General features: G+C 40.6%; 2 protein-coding genes across 2 annotated transcripts in view; one reads left to right on the top strand and one right to left on the bottom strand.

Moving 5' to 3' along the window:
- Window positions 1-1,719: 1,719 nt before the first annotated feature.
- Window positions 1,720-9,752, bottom strand: LOC117993184 (trypsin-7-like). The gene is made up of 6 exons (XM_034980933.2): window positions 9,666-9,752; window positions 7,877-8,028; window positions 6,156-6,283; window positions 4,217-4,472; window positions 3,313-3,462; window positions 1,720-2,387 (listed from the first exon to the last, which is right to left on the bottom strand). The coding sequence occupies exons 1-6, from the start codon at window positions 9,724-9,726 to the stop codon at window positions 2,235-2,237; spliced, it is 900 nt and encodes a 299-aa protein (XP_034836824.1). The 5' UTR covers window positions 9,727-9,752; the 3' UTR covers window positions 1,720-2,234.
- Window positions 9,753-15,043: 5,291 nt separating this feature from the next.
- Window positions 15,044-22,336, top strand: part of LOC117993086 (protein boule-like) — a 97,277-nt gene continuing 89,984 nt past the window's right edge. The window contains exon 1 of the mRNA XM_034980812.2: window positions 15,044-15,050. The gene's annotated coding sequence lies outside the window, so the exon portion shown is untranslated. The remainder of the gene's footprint in view (window positions 15,051-22,336) is intronic.

Consider the following 22,336-nt stretch of genomic DNA (forward strand, 5'->3'; position numbering starts at 1 on the left):
AGGAATTTGTTGGTCTGCCCCTTGAATAACCCCATGTTATAATCTAGTGGGAACACCGCCGATGGGAGTTGGTTCCACAGTTAGCAAGTGCGTGGAAAGAAGGATCTGGCGCAGCGGACGGTCGAAGTGCACCAGACACCCAGATGGTGAGGGTCAAATTCCTTACGGTGGCGCGCGGTGCGGTTGTAGAAAAAAGAGGGTGGAATGAGGTCAAAAAGCTCTTCAGAGCACTCCCCATTATACAGGCGATAGAACACGCATAGAGAGCTAACGTCTCTGCGGTGCTCCAGGCTTTCCAACGAGCCGGTTAGTTTGGGATCGTCCACAAGTCGAACAGCCCGCCTTTGGATCCGATCAAATGGAAGGAGTTGGTACTGGGGTGCTCCAGCCCAAAGGTGGGAGCAGTACTCCATGTGAGGGCGGACTTTTTGCACGATAATTCAAAAACTATGATGCATATAAAAAAAATTAAAAAAAAATCTGTTGCAACTGCATGTACAGGTGAAGACCTTTCATAATATGATACCCCACTTGATATAATTATCTTACTTCGAAAATTGAATATACTAATTATTAGTTCAGGCACGCACCTCTAACTTTTTGGAGTTATGTGCGTTTTTTAAGCAATTAAATATCACTTGCTTCAACGGTAAAGGAAAACATAGTGAGGAAACCTGTATTCCTGAAAGTTCGCCATAATGTTATCAAAGGATGTGAGGTATGCAAATGCCTGGCGTATTTGCAGCGTGATGGACTACGGCCTAAACCTTTCTCATTCTGAGAGATGAGCCTGCTCAGTAGTAAGCTTACGATGGATTGAGGAAGGAAATTGAAAAAGTAGGTTATCTTTTCTGCTCGTAAAACTAATGAAAAACTAATTTTTATTTATTAAAAACCTAGAAGATTTATTACACATAGGTACGACGAGATTTGTTCATACAACTACTAATTTTCCTTTACTACACCACTGACAAAATAATCTCATCGCTATTGTACGATTAATTAACTTGTACATTTAAATTTATTTATTCAACTTAAAACTTAATGTACATTAGAAATCATTTGGAAACACTTAGATTATTATTATTATTTATTTATTATGTAATTAGAACGGCCATAAAGCCAATTACACTAATTAAACTACGAGTACAAACTAACATAAACATACAAAAATTGTTAAAATTATAAATTTTAAAATTTTAATAACTGGAAAGTAAATACAGGGTGTTATTATAAAGCAAGCAAAAACAAGGACAGGTACTTACTGATGATTACTGATAAGACACCACGAAAAATACGCATAATACGTATATTTAAAAAAATCGCAATGTATTGCAAAGAAAACATCTGACTGACGCTAGAGGTCAACGTAGATCATAGTTACTGTGGGGGTCAATGCCACGTCGTAAGGGCATTGACTCCAAGTTTTGCACGCTATACATTGCGGGATTGAAAAATACTAAACCACTAAAACTACAAGATAAGGCAAATGTTTATTGGTGTTAAATTGTGTTTAGGAAGTATAATAATAGCGCTAAGCTTTAGCTAGCTTTCTAATTAAACCCTGTACCTATCCATATCCATACTAATATTATAAATACGAAAGTGTGTCTGTCTGTATGTCCGTCCGTCTGTCTGTCTATCTGTCTGCTAGCCTTTCACGGCCCATCCGTTTAACCAATTTTGACGAAATTTGATACAGCGATAGCTTGCATCCCGGGGAAGGACATAGGCTACTTTTTATCCCGGAAAATCAAAGAGTTCCCACGGAACTTTTAAAAACCTAAATCCACGCGGACGAAGTCGCGGGCATCATCTAGTACTAAATAGAGGGTCTTCCGAAATTCGTAAAATCTACACTGTTAGTTTTATGTTTGCTAACCGTTTTAAATTATCGATTTAACTAACTAAAAAGTAGCTACACCACATTACGTCAAACGTTTATAACGTCACATCCATGTACAGTACGCGGCCGAAAGTAATGTACATCGGCCTTTAGAATGACATTTCGGCTTTGTAGAGCGTTGTCTCTGTCACTCATACCTATATGACGTTTTGTCGGTCTCAACGACAGGGGCAATGCTCTACAAATCTGCTATCTCCTTCTAAAGGTCGATGTACATTACTTTCTGCTGCGTAGGTACTGTATTTCATACAAGCTAAGCGAGCGTTTTGACGTTTGATAAAAAGTAGCTGATATGGCTAGTAGTCATCGTCCCTGTTGCTGGATCCTTTTACAAAGGGAGACCAGTGACGGATCTGATCCAGTCTCTACCCATGGGCACGTTGGAGTACACGCCAGGCTGCATGGGCGCGGCGCAACCCACGCCGTAAGACACCAGTCCTATCAGCTTGGCGTTGTAAACCACTGGTCCACCGGAATCACCCTAAAATATTAGGTATACTTAAGCAAAAACAAATTATAACCACACATAACCTCTAAACTTAGTAGCACAGCTGTGATAGTCTAGTGGTTCGGAGTTAGGACGTCCGCATCCTAAGTGGAGGTCGGGGATTCATTCCGGGCTCGCACCTCAAAATTTTTGGATATCACTCGCTTTAACGGTACAGGAAAACATCATGAGGAAACCAGCATGCCTGAGAGTTCTCCATAATGATCTTAAAGGTGTGTGAAGTCTGCCTTTTGCGTGGTAGACTATGGCCAAAACCCTTCTCACTCTGGGAGGAAACCCGAGCTCTGTAGAGAGCCGGCGATGGGTTGATCATAATGATGATGAGCGCTCCAATACTCAACCTCACCTGCCCTAGGGATTCCCTGCTGGTCTACGAACGAGGCTCATGTTTGTGAATATATTTCGAAGAGTGTGCCGAAAAACTTTTCGACCTGGTTCCTCCTTCACCTTTCTATTCTCGTACCGCAAGGCATTGCCAAGGTCTGCACCCGTACGTAGTCGAAATTTCACGGATACGTACGAAGCGATTTGCCCCCTCACTTCTAATTCAAACCTCTAAGATTTTGAACACCCTTCCAGCACCAGTTTTCCCCTCCAATTATAACATGGGTGCCTTCAAGTCAAGAGTGAATAGGCATCTTCTAGGCAAGCGCGCTCCATCTGAGGCTGCATCATCACTTGCCCTCAGTCTGATTGCAGCCAAGCGCTAGTCTATAAAATTTAAAAAAGAATGTCCTTTCAATGTTTTAGTTTTTAAGTTCTTGGTACAACATAAATAAATAGATAAAGTGGAGAAGGCCAACTGTCAGAGTCCATGTTTCCTCCCCACATCATCACAGGTATGATTCGTTGGATGCCAACGCGTTTATGTCTGTTCAAGCCATCACCCATCTCTTACCTGGCAAGAATCCTTGGTGCCGTTGAGGTATCCAGCGCAGAACATCCTGGGAGTGATGTTGCTGTACTTCCCATCCGGCATCTCCTTGCATTCGCTATGTGACATTATCGGCACAGACACGCGGTACAGATATTCTTGCATTTTACTTTTCTGAAAAAGAAGATCATGGAGATATCATGTTCGCAAATTACCAAAATGTTGCAAAACTTGGGAGAGTTTACTGAGTTACCGAAATGTGGGCATCGAAAAAGCTTGAATATCTGGGCTATATAATGCGCAATTCAAAATATTATGATGCCATATGCTCATTATACAAGGCAAGACAAAAGGTAAACGGAGATCTGGTAGAGGACTATCCTGGCTTAAGAACCCTGTGGTTCAACAATGAATACAATGTCACTGTTTAGGGCAGCGGTGAACAAATTCCAGTTATACAAGGAACCAAAAGCTTAATTTGCTATAATCCGCTGAAACTGACAAATCTGTATGGGGCAGCATGCAGCATGCCTATGGCATTAGCCTTAATGATTGCCAACCCCCAATAGTAGATGGCACTAAAAGAGAGGGGCGCATTAAGCACTCGCAAATACCGACATAGCTCAACGGGTTGCGAGTCGAAGTGGCAATTTGCAGGGCACATATTTCGTAAAACCGAGAGACGTTGGGGTCCTAAGGTGCTGGAATAGCGACCTCGCACCTGAAGACGCAGTGTTGGAAGACCCCCACTAGTTGAACGGATGACATCAGAAGGGAGCCGCTAGATTCGGGTGGCGCACGACCGTGGCGTGTGGAAGTCCCTACAAGAGACCTATGTCCAGCAGTGGACGTCTATCGGTTGATGATGATGATGAAAGATGGAAACATGAAAACTGCCATGGCTCTCAAGAAAAACCATCAGACTTACTTTATAGTGCAAGTGTCCCCAACCACTCACAGACACCATGTTCCCCGGCTCGTCGTCACTCTCAGTTCCAATAGCTATGGGTCTGGCAACACTGCTGACTGGGATAGGGAGCTCCAGCAGCAGGAGCTGGTAGTCGTAGTCGTGGGAGTGAAGGTTGCTGGTGTTCCAGAGAGGATGCACGAAGTGGGCGCATATGGTGTAGGGTACTGTTTGGCTGCGAAGGGTTGACCCAGCATACACGTATGTTTGTTGGTCTCTGGAAAAGAATACACAAAAAGCCCATAAAACAAAAAATTACACCCATAAAATCGTGTAGCATTTTTGAGTAATATTTTTAGGGTTCCATACTTCGAAAGGATAAAAGGAACCCTTATAAGATCAAGTGATTGTCTGTCTGTCTGTCTAAGATCCTTCGACGCCCCGCGATTCTCCAACGATACTAAACACAGAATTACTTACTTACAATGAGCTGCCGTGATCACCCAGTGGGGTGCGAGGAGGGCCCCTCCACAGTACTTCCCGTACATGACCTGGTACGGCGCGTCTTCGATGGAGATTCTTCGACCCCCCACGATTCTCCAACGATACTAAACACAGAATTACTTACTTACAATGAGCTGCCGTGATCACCCAGTGGGGTGCGAGGAGGGCCCCTCCACAGTACTTCCCGTACATGACCTGGTACGGCGCGTCTTCGATGGAGATTCTTCGACCCCCCACGATTCTCCAACGATACTAAACACAGAATTACTTACTTACAATGAGCTGCCGTGATCACCCAGTGGGGTGCGAGGAGGGCCCCTCCACAGTACTTCCCGTACATGACCTGGTACGGCGCGTCTTCGATGGAGATTCTTCGACCCCCCACGATTCTCCAACGATACTAAACACAGAATTACTTACTTACAATGAGCTGCCGTGATCACCCAGTGGGGTGCGAGGAGGGCCCCTCCACAGTACTTCCCGTACATGACCTGGTACGGCGCGTCTTCGATGGAGATTCTTCGACCCCCCACGATTCTCCAACGATACTAAACACAGAATTACTTACTTACAATGAGCTGCCGTGATCACCCAGTGGGGTGCGAGGAGGGCCCCTCCACAGTACTTCCCGTACATGACCTGGTACGGCGCGTCTTCGATGGAGATTCTTCGACCCCCCACGATTCTCCAACGATACTAAACACAGAATTACTTACTTACAATGAGCTGCCGTGATCACCCAGTGGGGTGCGAGGAGGGCCCCTCCACAGTACTTCCCGTACATGACCTGGTACGGCGCGTCTTCGATGGAGATTCTTCGACCCCCCACGATTCTCCAACGATACTAAACACAGAATTACTTACTTACAATGAGCTGCCGTGATCACCCAGTGGGGTGCGAGGAGGGCCCCTCCACAGTACTTCCCGTACATGACCTGGTACGGCGCGTCTTCGATGGAGATTCTTCGACCCCCCACGATTCTCCAACGATACTAAACACAGAATTACTTACTTACAATGAGCTGCCGTGATCACCCAGTGGGGTGCGAGGAGGGCCCCTCCACAGTACTTCCCGTACATGACCTGGTACGGCGCGTCTTCGATGGAGATTCTTCGACCCCCCACGATTCTCCAACGATACTAAACACAGAATTACTTACTTACAATGAGCTGCCGTGATCACCCAGTGGGGTGCGAGGAGGGCCCCTCCACAGTACTTCCCGTACATGACCTGGTACGGCGCGTCTTCGATGGAGATTCTTCGACCCCCCACGATTCTCCAACGATACTAAACACAGAATTACTTACTTACAATGAGCTGCCGTGATCACCCAGTGGGGTGCGAGGAGGGCCCCTCCACAGTACTTCCCGTACATGACCTGGTACGGCGCGTCTTCGATGGAGATTCTTCGACCCCCCACGATTCTCCAACGATACTAAACACAGAATTACTTACTTACAATGAGCTGCCGTGATCACCCAGTGGGGTGCGAGGAGGGCCCCTCCACAGTACTTCCCGTACATGACCTGGTACGGCGCGTCTTCGATGGAGATTCTTCGACCCCCCACGATTCTCCAACGATACTAAACAAAGAATAAAGGATATTAAGCTATTTTTTTTTTTTTCTCTTTATTTGGAAGCTTAGTCACTTAGTGACTATGTAGCTTCGTAAGGTAAACAATAAACAAAAAATCACCAAAATCTTACCCTCTAATCTTAAAATAATTTTTAACTAGCTTATATAATAACTTGGCCTGATCACTCACAGGGAAAGAAAGAAAGGTAACACAATTAAAAATATTTAAATTAGAATCCAAAATATTACACAAACTTAACCTGAATGATTCATTCCGAACACATTCCAGCAACACATGGTATATATCTTCAATTACTCCACATGTGGAGCAATTGGGAGATTCTGTTTTTTTAATAAGGAAAGCAAATTTGTTCGTTGGAATGTGTCCGGAACGAAGTCTAAAAGCTATAGCTAGGTCCGCTCGACTGGTTTTATATTTATCGAACCATATTAAGCTATTTGGTAAAACTATTGTTGAATAAGCAACATAAGACCTTGCATCGGAAAGCGCAGCGTTGGAAGATTCCCCACTTGGTGGACAGACGACATCAAACGATTCGCAGGAAGTCCGTACAAGAGACCTATGTCCAGCAGTGGACATCTATCGGTTGTTAATGATGAAGACGAATATAAGTTAGGTAAACAAGACATAATAAAAAAAAACAGTACTGCCCTACCAAATACGAACTAAAATGTAAAATTTGAATACATATTGATTTTTTTTTTCAAAAAAATTATAGCTAGTGTCACTCGCACATAACTCCGGAAAGTTATAGATGCGCCACCCAGGATCGAACCCTCAACCTCCCGTTTAGGAGGTCACCTTAACCTTTTCCGCCTCCTAAACGCTTACAAAAAGCTGTGGTAGCCACAATGCTACCACAGCTTTTTTTACTAAGTATCTTCAAGTCAAGAGTGAATATTCATCGTCTAGGCAAGCGCGCTCGATCTTAGGCTGCATCGTCACTAGCCACCAGTACCCGTAGTACAAGATTTTACGTCTCACTCAACGAAACCAAATTCGAGAGTCGAAATACTTCCGCGTTACAGTAAAATGGACCTAAACAGCCTTGAATTGAAGTCAAATATTCACCGATTCTAAGCACAACCTAATTTTAGAGTATTCGCACCCTCTTCTTACTATTGTAATATGAAAAGGACAGAAGCAGTTTGACATTTCTAAATTAAATTTTTAGATGTTATAACCCGTGATTTTAGCACGCACTCGCGAACCTACTGTTTAAATTTGTATTGTGCACTAAAATTTAGAGTCTTAAAATGTGAAAGTCATGTTCCGTTCGATTTTTAGCATTAGTAAAAAGAAAGCGATGCAGATACTCTAAATTTAGTTTAGACAGAGACTAGAGAATCGGGGCCAATGCCACTGATTTTAATTTCGCAATGTTTCCGCTTGGAGCGCTGGCTGTAGAAATGTAGACAAACTTGAGTTTAAAACAAGGCATTTAAGATCCAGTTTACAGTAACGCGGAAGTATTTCGACTCTCGAATTTGGTTTGGTTTGGTGAGACGTAAAATCTTGTACTACGGGTACTGGTCTGATTGCAGCCAAACGCTAGTCTATAAATTAAAAAAAACTTACACTAGTTTTCATATTATAAGAGGGCAGGTCCCCTCCTTCCAGTATCTCATGGAAATATTGGTAGTACCGTGGAGGCATCGCTCGCCTGATGAATATCTGGTAATAGTTCGCCACGCACGTCGGAGTGAGGAGTCCTTTTGGCATCTTGCTGACTAGAAAGAGAGTTATTTAAGTTTGTTGTGGGCTCTTCTCAGATCTGCGCGTGTTTGGAACTTTTGTAGCTTTAGTTTGTTTTTTTTAAATAATTAAATAAATAAAATAAAATAAATAATCTTTTATTTGGGACCATAGCGCACAGTACAAAACAGAACAACACCAGACAAACGTACATAAACAAACCAAAAAACACAACAAAAAACAAAGCATGAAGACAAAAAGATCACAAATACTTAACTAATACGTACGGCTTTCTTTTCTTTTAAAAAGAATATTGACTAATTCCCCTTTCCTCTCAGACTAAGCGTCAGGCTTGTGCCAGGAGTAGGTACGACAATAGTGCAACGGGCGGGGTTTGAACCGTCGACCTTTCGGTTTTCAGTCCACTCCTTTACCGGTTGAGCTATTGAGGCTCTATCTGTATTTTAACTTTTAAGTTTACGTAATTAATTAACATCTTTACAAATTCACCAATTGGCCATCATAAAGTGTACAATGGTTCCTAATTTGAAATACCGGCCAAGTGCGAGTCAGACTCGCGCACTAAGGGTTCCCTACTACAATCGTATTTTATCGACATTTTGCACGATAAATCAAAAACTATTGTGCCTAAAAATAAATAAAAATCTGTTTTAGAATGTACAAGGAAAAACCCTTTCATATGATAGGTAACCCTACTTGGTATAGTAATCTTACTTTGAAAGGTGAAAATAGCAATATTTGTTCATGAACACATTTAATTTTTTTTCTTGTGATGTAACTACAAATTCACGGTTTTCAGATTGTTTCCCCTCATGTCGTAGATTTTAATCTCCACTTTAAAGCCCCTCAATTCATATGAGTGCCACCGTAAAATAAAGAATTTTATATATTTACATGTTATATTCGGCTGCAGACTATGAGTTTACATAAGTAATATAATTGATATGTTTGAATTTGAAGTAATCACGTTCAGTAATTCAGAAGTTATCAGGATGTCGCCTGTGACAGATGGACAGACGGACAAATGCAATTTCACTGAAGTAGACTCAGAGACCTCGTTTCGCTCGGTCAATTAAATTCTACTAGCTGATGCCCGCGACTTCGTACGCGTGGATTTAGGTTTTTAAAGACTAAGGTTTTTAGAAAGGAGAAGGACAAACCAACAAAACCCACAAACCAATGAACCAACAAACAAACACACTTTCGCATTTATATAATAGGGGTAGTGATTCTATTCTTGAAAAACTTGTTTAAGGTTTTTGGGAATTCCACCCCATCGCTAATGTTCAAAAATGCAACTCGAGCGAAGTCAGGATGGGTCAATTAGTGTTAGAAAATATAGGCAGCTGACCTCGAATTAGTCTCAATAAACACTTACACGTTTTATTGTTTATTGCATACACGTGTAGTATTATCAGATAATATACTAAGTCCCGCAAATTGCTATTACGCTGGAACCATGTCTCGTTAACATCGGCGTGAACTCAGCCGAAATAAAAATATGTCGGCAAAAACCGAAGACCCATGCAAAAAAATCACGTCAATCCGTTGCACCGTTGCGACGTGATTGAAGGACAAACCAACAAACCAATAGGGTACTGATTACAAATACCTAGAGTGATTATTAATATTTCAGTCGTAAATTACTTACTATCATAATTTGATACAAAGCAAAACACGCTCAGAAACACACAAAGCACGAATCTAAACATCTCTTTCTACCAAGCAACCGATAAGGACTATTTTAAAATCTAACTAAACTAAAACTATAACTAATGGAGCAGAACTGATCGAATTCTCTTCACGGGTACTGATATGGGTGCCTAATTGCAACTATGAACAGCCTTCTAACTTTTAATAGGGTAGTTGTATCATATTTTGAAACTATTTTTTTCACTTCAAAACTCCATCTAAATCCATCACCATCACCATTGTCAACCGATAGATGATTTCCACACATCCACGGTCTTGCGCCGCCTGAATCCAGCGGCTTTCTACGATTCGTTTGTCCACCTAGTGCCCACCAACGCTGCGCTTTCCGGTGTGAGGTTGCCATTTTAGCACCTTGGGACCCCAATGTCTATCGGTTTTTCAAACAATGTGCCCTACACATAGCTTACCAAGCAGGTTACTTTTGTTCTCCTACGGATCTTCTCATTTCTAATTTGAACACGTAGAGAGACTCCAAGCATAGCTCTCACCATTGCTGGCTGAGTGACTTTGAGCCTGCTTATGAGGCCCATAGTTAGCGACCATGTCTTGGATCCATAAGTCATCACCGGCAACACGCACTGTTCGAAGACTTGGGTCTTCAAGCACTGAGGAATTTGGACGAGAAGACATCTCGAAGTTTTTCAAACGCTACCTAGTGGAATTCGGCGGCCAATCTCTTTCTTAAAATTTCACCTACTTAGCTGGAAATCCATACTTACTAATATTATAAATTCGAAAGTGTGTCTGTCTGTCTGCTAACTTTTAACGGCCCATCCGTTTTACCGATTTTGACAAAATTTGTTACAGTGATTTCGAGGAAGTAAATAGGCTACTTTTGATCCCATTTTTTATCTAATTGCTAAAATCTGAATTAGGTTTATAGAATCAAAACTTTAGGGCTAATAATTGTACCTACTGTGCCGGTTACCACTACAGTTACCCTAACTAAGCGTAAAGTTCATTAGTACCATTTATTAGAACTCTCTAATTAGGTTGTTATCGCCATTTTATGTTATTATATTTTCTTTATGAAACTTTAAGGTTACTTACACTTCATAATGGACTTCCACATGGCACGGTCTTGCGCTGCCTGAATCCAGCGGCTTTCTGCAATAGGGTCTTGGCCTGTAGTATATCTTGATTTTTATTTATTTTTAGCATAATTAATTATTACCGTCACGCTGTACAGAAGGCGAATAATGACGTCACAATGCGTAAACCAGTTACCAGCAAGACTTTTTTTTAATTCAGATACAAATTAGCCCATGACTGCAATCTCACCTGGTGGTAAGTGATGATGCAGTCTAAGACGGAAGCGGGTTAACCTGGAAGGAGAATGGCAGTTTTTATTAAACCCATACCCCTTTCGTACCTACACGGCACCGTACCGGAACGCTAAGGCTTTGCCGGTAGCGTGGTAACTAGCCAAGGCCGAAGCCTCCCACCAGACCAGACCAGAAATTAAGAAATTATAAAATTCCAAACCCCTGCCAGGAATCGAACCCTGGACCTCCTACTAATAAGACTACAGGGAGGTCAACCGTTCGGGAGATGGTCCGGAGCCATTTCCCACCACTCTCCTCCCTTATTTAGATATTTATATTAAAAATAAAGGCTACTGACTGACAAACCTCTTTTGTTTTCCCTCACCCTCTGTCCAGAACTATTCGACATTATAACAGCATCGCAGCCTCTCGGCGAGAGTCGTAAACCCGCGCACCGCCATAAGCGGCCGCCCGCCCGCCCTCCGACCCGCCCCGGACTTGTTCAAACTGCCAAAATCTATTTCTTATCACACCACGTTTATATTCTATCCCAACTACATTATAGAGTGCCTTGAGTTCAGAGAGACAGTTGCAACTGTCTCCCTCTAGCTAATCAGCTCCACACACACGTTGTATGTTTTTGAAATAATTCATGTGTAGGTTTTTATAATAAGCTCCCAGAAGACATATTGGAGATATTTGATATCTCTCAATACCTAAGTTAAAAGTTTTCATAAAACGTAGGTATATGCTTATTGAAAAATCCTATTACAATGTTAAGAGTTATTTAAATGATAAGAAAATTTAGGAATTAACTAGTAAGTATTTTTTTAAAAAGTTTAACTGATAATATTGTGATAATAAAAAGAATACCCGGCTGAGTTTTTTGTAGGCTTCTCAGACCTTGCGCCTTTGGAACCCTCGTAACTATAGTTTTGACTTTAATAATTAATTACTAATTATCACATCGTAACACAAACATACATATTCCACAATAATTAACAATCAAACTGTGCAATGGTACCCAATTTGACTAAATGATTTGATTTGTCAGGAAACAATTTATTTATTTACTAGCTTATCCCCGCGACATCTTCCGCGTGGAGTACACAAATTTCAAACTCCAATTTCTCTTCCCTTCCCTTAGGGGTTGGATTTTCGGAAATCCTTTCTTAGCGGACGTCTACGTCATAATAGCTATCTGCATGTCAAATTGCAACCCGCTCCGTCCAGTAGTTTGAGCTGTGCGTTGATAGATCAGTCAGTTAATCAGTCAGCTTTTCCTTTTATATATTTAGATTAAGACTTTTGTAGTCTTTTATCAACGCATCGTGGTTGGTGTAAACGGGGTCAAGTAGACACTATCAGTTACGTACTGATAAGGAGCGTTTTGCTCGAGCCCCTCGTAAACTGAAAAGGTTTTCAATAAACGATGAAAAACTATCATAATATGCTAATACCGATCCCGTTTCCATTGTGTAAAACGATACGTCACAGATTGAGAAAATCATCATCATCATCATCAACCCATCGCCGGTCCACTACTGAGCACGGGTCATCTCTCAGAATGGGATGGGTTTAACTCTGCTACGCTGGCCCAATGCAAATTGGCAGACTACACACACCTTTGAAAACATCATGGAGAACTCTCGGGCATGCAGGTTTCCTCAGGATGTTTAAATTTACCCTAAAATCAAGTGATATTAATTCATTGCTTAGCGCACATAGCTCCGAAAAGTTAGAGGTGTGTGCCCGGGATCGAACCCCCGACCTCCCGAAAAGAAGGCCAACGTCTTAACTACTAGACTACCACAGCTCATAGAGAGCATATTGTATGAATAATGAACATGGTTGCTTAGTTAGGACGTGAAGGAAGAACAAACAAACAAACACACTTTCGGATTTATAATATTAGTACCTATATTCTAGCCCCATAAACTACCTTATTGTAAAAATTATATTAAGTACTAGCTTATGCTCGCGACTTCGTCCGCGTGGACTACACAAATTTCAAACCCCTATTTCACCCCCTTAGGGGTTGAATTTTCAAAAATCCTTTCTTAGCGGATGCCTACGTCATAATAGCTATCTGCAAGTCAATATTCAGCCCGATCCGTCCAGTAGTTTGAGCTGTGCGTTGATAGATCAGTCAGTCAGTCAGTCAGTCATTCAGTTAGTCACCTTTTCCTTTTATAAATTTAGATATTAGTTATGGAATTAATCGAAGCTTGGGAGCTGGTAATTAGCAAATACCAGATGGTTTCGGGAAATTATTAGGAGAATATTGTGAAAGTTAGTATGCGATGCAAATCGCTTTGGTTTAGGCCACAGCTGATTACATAAGTGAAAAATTGAAAATTATTCTTTTTAATTATGAATTCTAGCTACAAACTAACGTTATACAAAAATTAACATCATTGTATAGTAATAAATAATAAATACAATTTATTTGCACAACCACAAGAAGGATTACATTAAAGAATAAAAAACACAGACAGAAGGAAGATACAAAAGGCGGCCTTATCGCTAATTAGCGATCTCTACCAGGCAACCTTGAAGATTGTATTAGGTACTACAGTCTAAGACCCTATTGAAAACCTTGTATTTAGTGAATATTATTTTAACCCTTCGGGTACGGAACCCTGAAAAAGATTCTAAATTGGATTATGATCGTAATACTAAGTTCTATTCATTAGTACCTTTCAGTACCCTTATTAATGTGAAAGTGTGTTAGTTTGTCGGTTTGTTGGTTTGTCCATCAATCACGTCGCAACGGTGCAACGGATTGACGTGATTTTTTGCATGGGTATAGATAAAGACCTGGAGAGTGACATAGGCTACTTTTTATCCCGGAAAATCAAAGAGTTCCCACGGGATTTTACAAAACCTAATTCCACGCGGACGAAGTTGCGGGCATCAGCTAGTGTAAAATACTTAATAGAATTGGAAACAAACTGTACCGTACCGACCTAGTATATCATTCATCCCAATAACTGACCAAATTCAAATCGTGTCCTGTAACTTTACTGATCAGTGAATTATTGTTAATAGATAACGAAACAGCGCAACCCATAATTTTATCATTTAAAATTGATTAAATTTGAAAGGTTTTTCTAACGTTAAAAAGTTAAGTTTATCATCCACTAGGCACTAACTACCTATTACTTACCTATTATAAATACGAAAGTGTATATAAGTGTGTATATAGTCTGCTATGGTCCATTGATGTTGGAAGAGCCGTTCTTTTTTGTGGTATCATATCAGTCATCATCAGTAGGTAGGTACTATCACGTTTTCGTTTTTCTAGTTACTTCCTGTATAGTAAAGAACCAAATTCCAAAAGCGTACCTAGGCATACTATTTTTTTTTAAATAAATAAATAAAAATCTTTTTTATTCGTATAAACTTTTACAAGCACTTACGAATAGTCGGATACATCTACCACTGGTTCGGTAACTTATTTACTCTAAAACGTAAATCTAGCCTGATTTAAAAAAAAAGAGAATTCCTCAGATGCCTTCATCATCATCATCATGATCAACCCATCGCCGGCTCACTACAGAGCACGGGTCTCCTCTCAGACTGAGAAGGGTTTTGGCCATAGTCTACCACGCTGGCCATGTCCGGATTGGTAGACTTTACACACCTTTGAGAACATTATGGAGAACTCTCAGGCATGCAGGTTTTCTCACGATGTTTTCCTTCACCGGTATGCCTTAAACATAGACAAACTTGCGATTAAAACCCTCCAGAGCTACTTGTGATTCGTCAGTTAATCAGATACCAAATAAAACTTTTCCCTATTAACTTTTAGTAGCAAAAAGAATCTTTGAAGATAAAGAAAACCGGTGAAGTGCGAGTCGAACTCGAACACGAAGGGTTCTGTACCATCGTACAAGATAATATAACACTTTTATGTGCAACACCCGCCCGCGTAGATTTAGGTTTTTCAAAAATCAAGATCTCTTCAATTTTCCGGAATAAAAATAATCTATGTCCTTCCCCGGGATATAAGCTAACTTTGTTCAAAATTCAATCAAAATCGGTTAAACTGTTGGGTCGTGAAAAGCTAGCAGACAGACACACTTTCGCATTTATAATATTAGTTTGGATATGGATTATTTGTTCGTGAACACATTTTAATTTTTTTTGTGATGTAGGTAACCATAAATTTTATTCATGCTTTTTAGATTTTTTCCTTTACTTATTGTGCTATGAGATTTACCTATAGTACGCGACAGGTCGAGATGGCAATCGAGATGGGAATGTCCCACACACCCGCACACCCCCTCCGCTAACCCGGTGCAAGCGAGCGCGGGTGACGTGCGGGTGTGCGGGGCGTCCTCCTGCCTCATACCCCGATCGCCATCTCAACCTGTCGCGAACTATACCTATCTGCCAAATCTCATGACTCTAGGTCAACTGAAAGTACGCTGTAGGTTTTGATTCTCTTATCTAAACAGACGCGACAGACAGACAACGAAAGGATCCTACGAGAGTTCTTTTTTTCTTTTGAGGTACGGAACCCTAAAACAGCCTCCATAAAGCTAAGCCCCAAAAGTCAATTAAAAAGGGAAACTCAGTGCCTTTCGCTCAAACAAAAGGAGCCCAAATCCAAACTGTCATGGCGGATGGAGAAAAAAATGAGACATCTTTTGCGTTTCGCAAATCCCTTCGTTTATTTACAAAAACTCGTTTTAATGTCGCGAAAATCTAAGGCCTCGCGATTTGAGAGCTTGCGAACCACTACTATCTACTATCCTCCTACCATTTCCACTTTTAAATATTTCTATTATTATTTACTAGCTTATACTCGCGACTTCGTCCGCATGGACTACAAAATTTCAAACCCCTATTTCACCCCCTTAGGAGTTGAATTTTCAAAAATCCTTTCTTAGCGGATGCCTACGTCATAATAGCTATCTGCATGCCAAATTTCAGCCCGATCCGTCCAGTAGTTTGAGCTGTGCGTTGATAGATCAGTCAGTCAGTCAGTCAGTCAGTCAGTCAGTCAGTCAGTCAGTCAGTCAGTCAGTCAGTCAGTCAGTCACCTTTTCCTTTTATATATATAGATTAGGTAAAAGTACTTTTTTAGCGGATGTCTACGTCATAATAGCTATCTGCATGCCAAATTTCAGCCCGATCCGTCTAGTGGTTTGAGCTGTGCGTTGATCGATCAGTCAGTCAGTCAAACAGTCAGTCAGTCAGTCAGCTGTTCCTTTTATATATTACTAGCTGATGCCCGCGACTTCGTTCGCGTGGAATTAGGTTTTTGAAAACCCCGTGGGAACTCTTTGATTTTCCGGGATAAAAAGTAGCCTATGTCACTCTCCAGGTCTTTATCTATAACCATGCAAAAAATCACGTCAATCCGTTGCACCGTTGCGACGTGATTGAAGGACAAACCAACAAACAAACACTTTCGCATTTATAATAAGGGTACTGATTTAGATTATGTAAAAGTCGAGAAAACATAGTAGGGGGATTGAGATCAAGATTATCTTCGCCTGATGATAGAAGCATGTAAGCGGCAGAATGTTACAGATAATACATTAATGCCTACAATTGGGGCCGATTCTCTAGTACACAATCTCTAAACTAAACTAAATTAACAGGTCTAAATCTAGTGCTTTCCTTTTCCGCAAGCAACATTATGAAAGGGATAGCAATAGATTTAGACGTGATATTTTAGTTTAGTTTAGAGATTGTGTACAAAGGAATTAGCCACATTATCTACATTATATACCTGCATGTATACCTACTTACTTAACTCACAACAGATGTACAGGGTGTAACCAGAACGCTGGCAAAAACGAAGACAGGTGAGATTAATAATATTAAGTATACATTTTTTTTATAATTTATATAAAAATCCTACAATTTTGTAAAAGTTTACGATATATTGCTGACTGACGCTAGAGGTCAAGAAACATTGCGTAAGTAGGCCACTCGGAGTCAATTTCGCGTCGTAAGTGGGGCATTGACCCTAGTTTTGCATTGCGGGTTTGAAAAATACTAAATCTCTAAAACTACAAAATAAGGTAAATGGTTATTGGTATTGGATTGTGTTTAGGTAGTATAACAATAACGCTAAGTTTTTGCTAGCCGTTCTGGTTACACCCTGTATATACCTACCCTGTGAATAATTAATCAGCTTTGCGTAACCTGAGCTTCTATTCTGTACATATTATATTAATAGAAATTAGATTTATAACGGCCTAAGAGCCAGCGCGTGCCAGACCTTCCTTATTTTATAAAAGCTGAAAGTTTATCTGCGTATTGTACCCAACACTGGGAGGAACGTTTGTTTGCATGTTTGTTCGGATAATGGTGGCTTAGAGAGGTATCAGATAATAATTAAAGATGTAAAAAATCTTACGTTAAAGTCTGATTTTTTTATATTTTCTTCGGAGTATTAGAAATCACGTCATACATTGCCAGAGCTATCCTTGGAGTAATTTGTCTACGTGATCAAATCAGAAATGAGGAGATCCGTAGAAGAACTAGAGTAACCGACATAGCTCAACGGGTTGCGAAGCTGAAGTGGCAATGGGCAGGGCACATAGTTCCTACAACCGATAGACGTTGGGGTCCCAAGGTGCTGGAATAGCGACCTCGCACCGGAAGACGCAGCTTTGGAAGACCCCCCACTAGGTGGACGGACGACATCAGACGAGTTGCAGGGAGCCGCTGGATTCAGGCGACGCAAAGTGGCGTGCACAGTGTTTGAAGCCAGGGTAAGCTTTAGTTAGGTAGGAACCTATTTACTGGCAGGTCATAATGAAAAATATGCATTGAGCCATTACAACTGGGGTAAGCAGTGCATTTATGCCTCTATGACCTGCACGCCACTGCTATGCCCAGCAGTGGACGTCTATCGGTTGTTGATGATGATGCCGATTAGCAGACACTTAGTATGGTGGCAAACCCCTGCTCAACACCTTTAAAGTGTAATAAACTATTCACGTCATAGGTATGAGTGACGGAGGCGACGCTCTACGAAGCAGAAATCTCTTCCTAAAGTTCGATGTGCAATATTTCCTGCCGGATATAGGTACTTACGTAGTTTTTTAGGGGTCCGTACCACAAAAGGACAAACGGAAACCTTATAGGATCACTTTGTTGTCTGTCTGTCTGTCTGTCTGTCAAGAAACCTACAGGGTACTTCCCGTTGACCTAGAATCATGAAATTTGGCAGGTAGGTAGATCTTATAGCTGACATTTGGGGAAAAATCTGAAAACCGTGAATTTAGGGTTAGATCACACAAAAAAAATTTAATTGTGGTCATGAACTAATAATTAGTATTTTCAACTTTCGAAGTGAGTGACTATATCAAGTGGGGTATCATATGAAAGGTCTTCACCTGTACATTCTAAAACAGATTTTTATTTATTTTTATGCATCATAGTTTTTGAATTATCTCGCAAAATGTCGAAAAAATATGACTGTAGTACGGAACCTCATTGCGCGAGCCTGACTCGCACTTGGCCGGTTTTTTTTAATTTAGTCAAGCGCTAGTTTATACTAGCGCTTGGCTGCGATCAGACCTGATGGCAAGTGATGCAGCCTAAGATGGAGTGCGCTTGCGTAGAAGATGCCTATTCACTTTTGACTTGAAGGTAGATAGATATTAATTACCAACAGACAGATTCAACAATTTAAAATGGCTACACAGCCTATGTTTAATTTCGTCCGTCATAACAAAGAGGATGCTTAAAATACCCATTTACTTTCGTTAAGTCCCCCTTAAGTTCTGTCACCTAATTCAATTCCTCACTTTAGTATTTTTTGCCACCTTTTAATGGAATTAAGGCCATTTTTCCCCGTAACGAGGCCCTTTCAGGACCTTCTTGAGGAATATTTTAACATTTAATTTGAGGGAAAACTTTGGTCATAAGTTCATCATAATATTTACCTAGTGTTGCTATACTGTCTGCTGTCATAGCTTAGTGGTTAGGACGTCCGCCTTCTAATCGGAGGCCGGGGGTTCGATTCCGGGCACGCACGTCTAACTTTTCGGAGTTGTGTGCGTTTTGAGTAATCAAATATCACTTGCTTTAACGGTGAAGAAAATCGTGAGGAAATCTGCATGGATGAGAGTTCTCCATAATGTTCTCAAAGGTGTGTGAAGTCTACCAACCCGCACATGGCCAGAGTGGTAGACTATCGCCAAAACCCTTCTCACTCTGAGAGGAGACCCGTGCTCTGTAGTGAGCCGGCGATGGGTTGATCATGATGATGACCACTCTTTGGTGCTGGAACGGGAAATTTGTACTGTGTACGGAACATAAAAAAATACGTTACTCTTATTTTGAATATTTTAGGGTCGTATTAAATAATAATATCTATTAAGGTCTCAGTCTCCAGAGTCCCTGAGGGTTGTAATGATGCGGCCGAGGGTAGGCGGGGCGAGGAGGGCGCGCTGACTTTGATAAATCTTGTAATATCACACCTCCCTAGAGCATTGAGGGGTTTTTGACTTTTGTTAGCTACGCAACAAATTTTTCTCCCACTTGTTCGGAAATTGGTTTATTATTTAAAAACCAGTCAAGTGCGAGTCGGACTCGCACACGAAGGGTTCCGTACCATCGACTAAGAAATAACACTTTTTTTTTTATCTTCATCAACGTGCGTCATCAACATTAACATATCGGTGACGCGCCTAAAGAACAATTAATATTTTTTTATTTATTTATAGACTAGCGCTTGGCTGCAAGCAGACCTGGTGGCAAGTGATGATGCAGCCTATGATGGAGCGCGCTTGACTTGAAGGCAACCATATTATAATTGGAGGGGAAAACTGATGCTGGAAGGGTGTTCCAAATCTTAGCGATTCGAATCAGAAATGAGGAGGCAAATCGCTTGCCTAAATGCGGGACGCCCCGCACAGCTGCACGTCAACCGCGGTATCCCGCACCGGTTTAACGCGGGGGATGTGTGAGTGTGCGGGGCGTTCCCACCCCTATTGTCATCTTGACCTGTCGCGTACTATATATATATATATATATATATATATATATATATATATATATATATATATATATATATATACTCCTAAACCTATATATATATATATATATATATATATATATATATAGGTTTAGGAGTAGATATGGATTAGGTCTAGGAGTAGATATGGGCTAGACTGTGAGCCCATATCTACTCCTAGACCTAATCATAGTAAGTAGGTAGCGTGCCATAAAACTGTTGATCAATTGTTTCTGGCACGAGATTACTCCACGTCCGTGATTGGACACGCTGGGAAATTTAATTATATAGGCTACCTACAATAATATAGTTATTACTAGCGACCTGCCCCGGCTTCGCATGGGTGCAATGTATTGCGAGGCCTCGGAAACTCTCAAATGAGAGGATGTTTTCCGACCTAATTCACAATATTTCAATTTCCCTAGGGATCTCTAATTTTTTGAAAATTAAACTGTACCTATAAACCTTCCTCTTGAATTACTGTATCTATTGGTGAAACCCGCATTAAAATCCGTTGCATAGTTAAAAAGATCTACGCGTTCATACATACATACATACAGACAGCGGGAAGCGACTTTATTTTATACTATGTAGAGATTATCGTCATAATATCGTCACTCAACGATAGTTTTACGTAAATTTAACGTCACTTACGTCAAATTTACGTGCAAGGCTATAGTTCTTGCAATTGACGAAAGCGAGTGAACTTTACTTGTGGTAACGTCGCGTCGTTTACACGGGCATTGCGTAGGTGTGCGTGCATGTCGGACCAATCAGTCGCGAGCAAGCGCTGTCAAACGCACACATGTAGTGTACCAATAAGTATACCGATACGACTTAACACGTTGCGTGCGGTACCGGTCAGTTTCGACTCGTATGTGACTTTCAACTGGTGCGGCGACTAGTTGTTGTGTTTTTTCCTGTGGTGCGGGGGCACTTTTACTATGAAACCTTGTGAGTAGATAAGAGATAAATATATATTTCGAATTTCCTCCTCAAACCCTACTATTTTAAACTATTTAATCTGTACAAGTCACATTTGTCTGGTTAGCACCAGAAGGAAATTTTTCTTGCTGTGTGCGGTACCAGTCATATGCGACTTGTACGTACGTGTCTGGTATAGCACCACGGGAACAGGCGAAACACCTTCAGTGAGCGATAGTGCATTCAAGAAGCAGTACGTATATCGATTATTATGGTATTATAATTTTCGCGAAAAAAAATAGGTATTAAATTATAATTGTGTGTGTGTGTACTAACCATAAAACGGTCACGTCGGATGCTGCAACTTGTTACTGATGAAAACAATGATGATCGTAATTTCGTTATTGCTGGGCAGCAAAAAATTCAAAACAATAGACCATTAACAATATCTCCATCAAATAAAAAAATCGGAGTTTTTTATAATTATAATTTTATAATTTTCCGATATTTTTATAAATATAAATATAATTTACCGTGAATTCATGATTAAAAATATAAAATTGCTCAAATTTCACTTAAAATTTTTATTAGTCATATTTTAGTTAGAATATCACTTTCATTTCCTTGCAATCTAAATGAAAACCAGAGTAAATAACTCGGGCATAAAATTGCCCGTTTTATGCACTTGTTATACAATTTACTAATATACTATGTAGTAAAATAAAAGTATGACATCGATATTTTTATTTTTATTAAACAGTCCCATCACTAATCGTCAGTCGATACTTCTTATGTTGCTAGTTCTGCAGGCGCTACACCAGGTAAAACTGTCTGGGATTTTAAAAGCCTTATATTTTCCAAAATACATGCTATACGCTAAAGCTAAGTCACATCATGATAGTTTGACTCATATACTATCCTCTAATAATATTAAAATGGTTTTACTTTGGTTTATTGAGGAAATAAAGCCTTGATAATGGAGGTATATGTTCAAATCGTTTATGTCTGGTAGCGCACTAGATTTCAGTCAATGTACCAGTCAGATTTTCCTTGTAACGCACTGCGAGTAAGACAGGGAAATATTACGCCGCATTGAACGTGTTAAACACAAGCATGAGTCACTCGCCTTCGTGAAATACAAGAACTGTACAAGGCTAATGACTTAAATACCTAATTATAGTATGAAACCTTTTTAGGTTTTAAGCTGTGATAGCCTAGTGGTTAAGACGTTCGGCTCCTAATCGGGAGGTCGGGGGTTCGATTCTGGGCACGCACCTCTAACTTTTCGCAGTTATGTATAGATAAACCAGAATCAAATTTCATATCTCTAGGACCAGCGGTTTAGACTGTGCGTTGATATAATATAAGTCAGTCAGTGAGTAAGGACTTTTAATTTTACATCTACAGATGTTTTGTCGTATTTGGAGATGT

The sequence above is a fragment of the Maniola hyperantus genome, chromosome 23 (genome assembly GCF_902806685.2).
Source record: "Maniola hyperantus chromosome 23, iAphHyp1.2, whole genome shotgun sequence".
Lineage (NCBI taxonomy): Eukaryota > Metazoa > Arthropoda > Insecta > Lepidoptera > Nymphalidae > Maniola > Maniola hyperantus.